The 10,146-nt window shown below is 35.6% G+C and overlaps 1 protein-coding gene across 1 annotated transcript in view; it reads left to right on the top strand.

Annotated features, from left to right (window-relative positions):
* The first annotated feature begins 4,392 nt into the window (after window positions 1–4,392).
* Window positions 4,393–10,146, top strand: part of LOC149146890 (ataxin-3 homolog) — a 74,333-nt gene continuing 68,579 nt past the window's right edge. Inside the window, exon 1 of the mRNA XM_089445780.1 lies at window positions 4,393–4,797. Within this exon, the coding sequence (XP_089301906.1) occupies window positions 4,540–4,797 (258 nt within the window). The 5' untranslated portion in view covers window positions 4,393–4,539. The remainder of the gene's footprint in view (window positions 4,798–10,146) is intronic.

The following is a 10,146-nucleotide window of genomic DNA, read 5'->3' as shown; positions in this document are numbered from 1 at the left end:
AGAGAAATATTAAATAAATTAAAACTTAAAATAAGGAAATAAAAGTTGCATGTTAACACATGGAATGTGTACATGCATACCCCTTTTCATTTTTTGGTCTATTTAATGGACGAGAGGATGATGTGATTCGTCATTTCTTCATCTATTCTCTGGGGAGAAAAGCGTCCTGAGACAAATGATTCCCTGCCAGTAGTACATTCATTGAGGGCTCAAGGGTGACCAGTCGTAAAAAGATTGTGTGCGGCTGAGCTTACGATTGAGTGGAGAGTCGTCCCCAAAATCTTTGTTGTGGTTAGCATAATTCAAAGAGCATTCTACTCCAAAAACACATGTAAAGAATATCATCACTACAAGTAAGCTGTCTTTGCTCATATTTATTGAAAATTCTATGTTAAATAGTTGAATAATTAAGTGTTGATTATTAATCATATAAATTGATGTAATTATTTGTGTATTTTAAATCAGAATTGTTATAATAGAGCACCTCTCAACAACATATTTTTTTTTTCTCAAACTTTGCATGACTTAAAAGCCCTCCAATTTCCTCTAAATTGCAAGATTTCAAAACCCCTCGTATTTTTTCAAATTAACCATACGAGAGTATTGGCAAAATAAAAAAATGCTAGAAGTGGTGAAAAAAATAACCATTATAAAAGGTTTAAAAGTGGGTGGAAAACAAACTCTTTCATTTATTCAATATAACTTACTTTCACAAATATTTAAGTCATATTTAATTGTAACATTCCCTTATGAACAAAACAAATAATTATAAATGATACAAATATATGTATACTTTTTTCCCAATTTAATATGCGAATCCAATTTAATTTAATATGTGAACTTTAATTTCACATTGACATCGCAATAAGAGAGTAAACCATGAATGTGAAATTTATTATTGAATTTGATAGGATAATAAGTTGATTCATCTTAACTCCAGATCTACAAAATGCTAGAGAGAGATCAAATCTCTTTTCACTCTAGAATAGATTTTCATATCAAAAGATTTGATCCCTCTCGGCACTTGGTGGATCCAGAGTTAAGATGGATCTAGGCTGGTTTAATTTCTCCCTTTAAATAAGCTACATTCCACATGAATACCATGGATCAATATCATAGACTATTTTTATATTTATTATTATTATATTTTTATTTCTATTTATTTTATTTTATTTTGATCGAGTTAAAACATTTACATTACATTACATTAATCTTTTAACTTAATTTTTATTCTTATGTAATTTGTCTTAGTCAAAATGTTGAACATTACATTACAACATTGCTACCATACTTGATGGAGAGCACCTTTCGGCGCAATCAAGGCATTATAGCTCATCACATTAAAAATTGGGTTTTGAACTTGTGGGGAAGATAATAATTATTCAACCTAACCCACGAGAGATAACCCTAATTAACACACACACATATTCCATGTTACCAAATGCCATATCCTCTCCTTCATAGATAAGGGTATATATATATATATATATATAACCCCACCCTCTAGCTCATAGACAAAGACAAGCTATTCCTTAAGGCTCAAAGCCATTTAATAATAAAATTCAAAGCCATGAAAACAATATACTCGAATTAAGCTAAGCTCACCGTATTTTGCAAGAATTGAATTTGGGTGGGGAGGAGAACCATTCCTCCCAACCACAAGAATAAACCTAATTAACCACAAACCTTTTAAATTTTATTAAAAAAAAGTATTGCACTTCAAAGATATAATCTTTCTAAATACTTAATAAATCTAACCAAAATGTATCTAAACTCACTTTTATATATTAATAATTCTCCATAATAAACAATCTAATAAATTATATTATTAAATTTATTTCATTATCTCGTTGAAAATAAAAACACAAAATAAAATAAAATATTTTTTTTGTTTCTATTTTTTATTTTATTTTGACCAAGTCAAAACATTTACATTTACATTACATTAATTTTTTAATTTATTTTATTTTAATTTATTATTATTTTTATTTTAATTTTTTTTTATGTAATTTGACTTAGTCAAAATGTTAAACATTACATTACAAAATTACCTCTTAGCCTAATCAAAGCATTATAACTCATCATGTTAAGTTGGGTTTTGAACTTGGGTGAAAAAGATAATAATAATTCAACATAACCCACTTACTTGACATAACTCTAATTAACCTATATATTACCAACACTTCACTTTCACTTTCTAACCAAAAAACAAAAACAAGCTATTTTTTAAAAATAAAAAATATTTAATAATAAAATTCAAAGCCATAAAAACAATATGTTTAATTTAAGCTAAGCTCACCGTATTTTACAAGAATTGAATTTACGGGAAAAAACCATTCCTCCCAATTACAAAAATTAACTTAATGATGCAGGAGCATCTGGTCAACAGGGTGAAGTCAGAGAGAGGGCGGACAAGGTTTCTGAAAAGGACTGGAGATGAGGAATAGTTCACTGAACGGACAACAAGTCTGTCTCGTTCTTAAGTTTCTTTTCTTTCTTTGTTAGCTACATTATTATCTGTTGTTATTTTAGTTTTGTCCATTATGTCTGAAGTATTGTAATAGGTTCTAACTAGAAATGATAGTAGTAGGTTAGAGTCATCAGACAGTTAACAATAAATTACTGTTGTAAAGAACAGACTAAGTAAACTAGTTAAACACCAAGAAAAGTCACGTCTGTAGTAACTGCTGAACTGAAAATGAGCAACTACCAGCAGTTATCAAACTGCCTGGAAACAATGTATAAAAAGATAAGCAAGCAAACCCAGTGGGGTTCAGCAGCGGAGAAAACACAAAAGAGTAACAGAAAATAAAGAGATATTTCCTTCATTTTTTACAGTGCACAAGTAAACAAATAATTCTTGTATGCGTCCTCAGTAACACAAGACTGTGTGTAAAGTTCTGTATAAATAATTTACTTTTATTTGCATATACCAAAAGTTCATTACAGTATTCGATGAGTTACGAACTGGCAGAGTAAGAAAGCGAGCAAGAAGTGGAATCGACCAGCACCCACTACGGGTTCATACCAAGCAAACACAGTCACCAGGTAAGCACCAAAAACTGGCAGTGAACGAGTTTACTTCCCATTTAATTTTTACAACAAACTATCTCAGCATAAAATTACATAACCCGTGACAGTGACCAAGACTCAATACAGATAAGTAAACAAGAACAGGACTACCCGGGAGGAGTCGACGAATGCCATTGCCCACGAAACAGGGGACGGCCACACCTGCAAAAGGCACCAAGGGCGGAAGGTTAGTTTTCTTTTAAAACCCTTGCATGAGAAGTAAAAAGCCGTAAAGACTGGAAACGAAAACACAGAGAATGAACACGAGGGCGTGACCATACCTGAGAGTGAGCCGTAATAGCAGACAAGAAAAACCTCGAACCAGAGAGTCCTGCTCACAGAGGGGCCGAAAAACGTTAGCATCTGCACAAGTTGGGGTAAAGAAACACCAGCATAGAACTGGAACTTACCTTATTAAATAGCCGAGAGCCGGAGAGGGAAGAACCCGGAGTTCCATCGACCTGGGTAACTGTCGAGCTGAGCGAGCCGAGCACCATTACGCCATAGCAATTAACCACAAAGAATTGTCAAGAAGACCAGACCAGACGGTGCCCACGTAACCAAACAAAGGAGAGTGTTTACAGCCAGGAAAAGCGAAACGAGCATACGATGGAATAGCAATAACTTACCAAGGAAACCAAGCGCCGGACAGACAAACCAACACAGGAACGACAGAGCACAGTCGAGCTCTCACCATATCACCACAGAACAGGCGGAACCACATAGGGTTTCATCACAGGCGAACAACCACAAGCAGAGCAAAATAACACAGAAACCACCGAAACCAACCACCGGGAGATAGAAATGACCGCAAGGGCGCGAACAGAGTGACAAAATCAAGGCGGGGTTTGCCAGGATCCCGAGGAGAACAGGTGTCCAACGAAGGGGTGGAGAGAGTACATGCAAAGTTGATTGCATATCAGACAGTAATCAATTCCCAATTAACGCGTATATTGCCCAGTTCATAACGTTAAGTCCACATCAGCTGAAGCAAGGCGGGACCACGTGGGTTGGCCCCATCACTTAATTAACCTCAAACATTTTAAATTAATTAAAATAAAAAAAATATTACACTTCAAAGATTTAATCTTTTCTAAATACTTAATAAATCTAATTGGGATGAATCTAAACCCACTTTTATATATTAATAATTCTCCATATTAAACAACCTAATAAAATTGAAAATAAAATCACAATAATATATTATTAAAATATATTATTTTTTAACGCTAATTCACTTGTGACACTCCACCTGCCTCCGGGAATATTTTGATATTTTAATACCTTATATATATATATATATTCGTCCTGTCCCTTCTGATCATAAATGGTGGTGATAGAACGTTTTGCATTCTGGAGTCCACTGCAAGCAAAGAAAAGAATATGTGGCAGGTATAACATAGAGAACCAGCTAGGGTTTCAGACAGTGAGGAATCGAAACCATATCCAACTCCCATTACCACGCACATGGCCACCCAGGAAATCACCAATGGAGGATTGCTGTACCACGAGGTACAGGAATCCAAGCTCTGTGCAGTCCATTGTGTGAACACTGTGTTGCAAGGACCGTTTTTTTCGGAGTTTGATCTTGCGAGCATTGCAGCAGATTTGGACCACAAGGAAAAGCAGATGATGATGGAAGGAGGGATGGAATCGGTAGATTACCTGCAATATATGGCGGAGGGTTCGTCAAATGTCTCCATGGATGGAAATTTCAGTATACAGGTCATAATCTCTGATGGCTAGGAGGACATTTAAAAACATTTAATATTTCTCGCGGGTTTATTTTTTTTTAATTCCAGCTAGTTATGTTAAATTCAAACCAACAGTGATTGAACTTTATAAATTTATTTTAACTATGGCCAGACAAAATTAGGGTAGGGTTTGTTCCTGCTCCTTCTTAAATTCCAAATCTAGTGACAGGAGTTGATAATAATGGCTTATTTTTAAATCTAGGGTGTTTAAGCAGAACGTTCCGTTTAAAATTGGGTAATAGCAATACTTCTTCTTTTGTTGACTTTAAGTCTGGTTAGGAATGTGGACGTTTGTCCCTGTCACTGGTCATGTTATGTTTGAATTTGAATAACAGTGATGGGATTTCCTGGGCTTAGAACCTGGTCAGGTGAGATGGGTTTATATTCCTGCAGCTGCGTATAAACAATCAAGATTCAAAAAATTCAACCATTCGAACCAAAGTTAGGGACTTTAGTCGGAGCCGGTGATGTTAGAACTCAACTCCATGGACAGCACGATACTTGGTTACAGTTTGACATAAAAAACTTAGTTTCTTTCATGGTGATTACAATTTCATGGTAATTACAATCACGTAGTTTACTTTAGCGGGGTAGTATGTGACTTGGCGTAATTCTAATTGGAATTTTTTTCTTCTATAATTATCAATGAATACCAAATTACTGCCTTACAAAATTGTAAGCCACCACATTATAAGTAATAGAAAAAATGATCAGAAGTAATTTTCATTTACTACAAGAGAAGCCTTTATATAGACAAGTCAGGGACCTAGAAGCCTTTAGATAGACAAGTCAGGGACCTAGAGTAAGACTTTTCTCATTTAGAGACCAGGAAAAAAGAGCATTTTTTGGGGTTGATTGGGACTTTCCAAAATTTATTTGGCATAAATAGTCACACTAGACATTGGCATTTAGGCTTAGCTTCCTATGCATAGGTTCCTTAGAAGCTATCTTAACCAAGCCTAGTATAGATATCCATGGGGCAGATTTCCTCGAAGACAAGGAGCTATTCCAAACCCAATGCATCCACTAGTTGATTATACATAAAATGCCCACCAAGGGCATTTGTAATATTTTATTATTATTATTATATCTATTATCACTTTGTTAGAGTTCGAATCATTAAACTTCCATTTAAGGTTTTCTTGGACCAACAAAATTGTGCTTGAGCTTCATAGATGTGGTTGATTATTTCATTTCCTCTCTAAAAATCTTCTCAGAAAATGTCTCTAATTAGTTGGCCTTATTTGGATAGAACTAGAGACCACCAAAGAGAATGCTTATTGAAGGAAATACTAGTCCTTAAATAAACAATTCTTGTGCCATCTCAAGAAAGGCTCGCACATTCCCTATGCTCTCCAAATACTCTTAAAAACCAAAATTTACAAAACTATATCTAGCTTTAGGGTTGCTAAAAGGGTATATTGAAAATATAGTCTCTTGTGACTATGTTTGCCATAAGAACATTCTAGATTGCTGGCCCCAATAAGCATCTTCCAAGTCTTTTCTCCTTCATGACTTTGACAATCCATTTTGCATAAATGGTAGCCCCTTGTGATTTAACATTTATAATCTCAAGTTGTTTTATTTCCTTGGGCATGCGATTGGTATTCAATCTTATTTGATAGATTCCATTCTCTTTTCTAATATTGGCCTCCAGGAAGAAGTTAAGTAATTGTGTTATCTTTTAGTAGGTTTTATTAAAAGGAATTCAAATGTGCAAATTTGTAGCTAACAACATAAGCTTTTTTAACCATCAAGCGTTTTTTTCTTTGCATTGTTAATATCACTATTTAGAGGTGGGCAACATCATGAAGCTCACCAAAGAATTTAAAATTATGCCCTAGTTTAATAATGGAAAGTTTCGAACCGTTTGGGGCAATTTCATAGCTCTATTGTTGTTACAGTGTAACTTCACCTAGCTGACGATTAGACACACATAATTGCGAAGCAAAAGAATGCACACTAGGAAAAATGAAGATCCACCATACTCTTGGCATTCCTTATTCTTCCTCTTATATTTATTTTTGTGACAATAATACCACGTGCACATCATAGCCTAAGTAGGTGGCAATTATGTTCAATCGCCCCCCCCCCCCCCACCCACTTTAATGGTAAGAAAGACCAACATAAAAAACATCCTCATCTAGAGTCCAAACTAAACATGTTGATTCTTGCACCAAGCTAATATTTTAGATCCTCGAGAAGCCATCTACGTCTCGCATGTGTTCTTCTTGTTTGTGCCCTGTATATGTTGCTATTGGAGTATCAATGGTTCAATACAAAATTTATCATAATACAATCATTAGGTAAGGCATAATTCAATTAAATGTTATTAATGAGAGGCTGTTAGTTAGTTATGTGTGTAACACAAATACCCATTGAATGACATAACATGGAGGCACTCCCATTATATTGAATGACTCCATTGTAATAAATGCATATATTTTATTTGTCTATATCTATCGTGTTTTAGTTTTTTATTGTGTTCTTAAATATCCAACGTAGTATCAAAGTGGTACTAACCTTTGTGAGCTGTAAAGCTTGGAGGGAAAGTCCTTTTGTAAAAGGTTTGAGATTATTGGAAGGATTCGAAGATGAGGGATTTAAAAGGTAGGTCTTGTAATTTTTTAAAAAAGGGCATAGTACACATACACATCTTTGATGTAGAAACCAATGAAAAGAGAAAATAAGAAATAGAAACAACAAACACTATTATAAGATGAATGTGGACATAGAAGCAATGCACTTGGACCTACTAATATAAATTATTGCTTGGAGGCATTTGTTTATGAAGGAAGAAGAAAGCCAATGATGACTTTATAGTTTAATAGTAGTTAAGAGGTGACTCATAGCACACACTATTATACTTTGGATTTTCTTCATAGCACTGAGGCAATTCGACTTAGAGAGAGACCTAGTGGTGTGTAAAGTGCTATGATATTCCATTGGACAATTCCTTACAACACAGGTTACAAGTTTTTGCAGAATCCTTGAAATAAGATTTATTTAAGATTACTTTACTAATGTTTACTTAAGATTGAAAATTAATATTACAATCTTAGTATGTATTGAAATATGTTGACAATGAAATAAAGGACACTAAAGCAAATACCACACCATCCACACGATGAAGTTTGAACACAAGCAACATCCCAAGAAAATGAACATGTGAAACTCGGCTAAAAGGTGACGACCATCCCTTGCTCTTTTCTTCCCAAATACAAAATTTAGAAACAAAGAAAGATGAACCCACTGTAGAATTGTTGTAGACACTGGATTTTATGGTTGCTAAAGGGTCTTCTAATTCCTTTGTTCTGCATACAATATCCCACTCTCTTGCTTTGTTGAACTAGAACAATAATGAATACACCAAGAAAATTGGTTGGATGCAGTGGATCTAGTTTAGGGATGTCTCTTTGTCTAGAAGAGATGAGCCCTTATTGCCTGTTGGTGGGGGGGGGATTTACCTATTGGTCTAGTGTGGAGTGTCTTGAAGCTTGGTACGACAACTCTGCATGAGTTTCATTTTTCATGGTTGGGTTACCTTCTAGGGATTGATAGATCTTGGGGATGGATTAGTGTTGCTTTGGTTGCTTCTTGGTGCCCTTATCCACTAGAAGCACCAGGAAGAAATATGTAATCTTTTTGGTAGTGTCTTGTTAAGAGGGCTCTAGAGGATTTGAGATTTGAACTTGAGTTCCTATTTCAAGTATAATTCTAGGTACTAGAGGTTTGTATATTGGAAAAAGTTGGATAGGGAGTTATGAGACTCCCTTAATAGGGGATGGAATTGACATCATATTTCATTGTAATGAGGGCATTTTGATATAATATGTTTCTTTGTCTTTGTCTCTCTTATACAATAGATCCAACATTATTTGTTCTTGTTGTATCTGGTACTCTGCTTCTACTTGAAGTTAGTGAGAACCTACTTAGAACTAGCTAAGGGGGATCATGAGCCCATGCATCTAGTATAACTTGTGTAAGGAGGTTGCACAATTAGGTAGTCTCTGAGGCCCAGGGAGTGCTCTGCATAAAAGGCCATCTTGGGTCTCAAACCCCCACATGGGTTATCCTAATGACTTGGATATATTGTTTATAAAAATCTTCCTAGATAATCCATTCATCTCCTACTTATTAGGTAAGGGGTAGCTTAACTGAAGGAAACAAGAAACCTTTGAATACCAACATCACTCTCTTTCAATGCGGGGAGGGGGGTAGAGTGAGTGATGGACTCCAAACACTAATAAGTAAGATATGGGGATCTTATCTTTGCTTGCTATTGGGTCAAAGAACCTTTGGAGGCAATGCTAGGTGGGATAAGGGACCGCCATCTTGCATTTGATGACGTAGCAGATCAAGAGGGTTTGAACTCTCCTTCTATGTGCCCAATTTGAGTTGAGTAGGCTCGGTTCCCAAACCTGTAAGTTTTACATAATTGTGGTTTTGATGATAGAGTCCAAGAGATTCGATTTGGATGAGATGTCTTGAAAATGGTATTTGAGATGTTGTATCTCTATAAGAGCGAGGGATCTACATCCCTTATTCACTTGGAGTTAGAGATATTGCTCTAAATTAAATCTAGGCCCTAAAATTTTAATCCCCAAATATGTGTATGCAATGATAACCTCCACTTCCCACCTTCCGAAGTAAAAGTGGAGACCTAAAAGGCACTTCTTCAAGTAGACGAAGATCATTATGTTGGTTTTCCTAAGATAGATTGTCAACTCTCAAAGATCAGATAACAATGCTAGAGCATCTAGTTGTCTTTGGAGACCCTCAAGCATGGAGGATAAGAGAACCACATCAACGCCAAAGAGGAGTGGGGAGATTTGGACATGATGGAGGAGGCAATCATCCGTCGGTTGGATGTGCTCAAGCAAAAAAGTTTTCAACTCATCTATGTTGATCTTGAATGAGATGGGTGAGAGGGGGCACACTTGTTCCACCTTGATGGTGCTCTTGATGAAATCAGATAATCCATGTGTTGCACGAAGGCGACTAAGGACCATCTCTTAGAGATGCATGATAACGGCTATAAGAATCTCTAAACACCAATGTCTTCGAGCCTCTTGAACATGGTTTCCCTTGGAGTTGAGTCAAAAGCTTTTTTAAGGTCTATTAAACATTAGAAGACTTTTGAAGAGTAGTGTCTTGCCTCCTTAATGATGGCTCGTAGAGTGAGGATATAATCCATTCTATGTACTCTAGTCTGAAAATTCCTTGGCCCCTACTTCGAACATTTCTCCTTTCATGATTGCGCAACAATTGTTTGAACCAACACCTTGATTTATGAATTGGGTGGATGATATGGTGGGGA

The sequence above is a fragment of the Pinus tabuliformis genome, chromosome 9 (assembly GCF_031772625.1).
Source record: "Pinus tabuliformis cultivar Carrire ecotype Pingquan chromosome 9, CPIR1, whole genome shotgun sequence".
Classification (NCBI taxonomy): domain Eukaryota; kingdom Viridiplantae; phylum Streptophyta; class Pinopsida; order Pinales; family Pinaceae; genus Pinus; species Pinus tabuliformis.
Note: the sequence above shows the minus strand (reverse complement) of the source record. Positions and strands in the feature narration are given on the sequence as shown.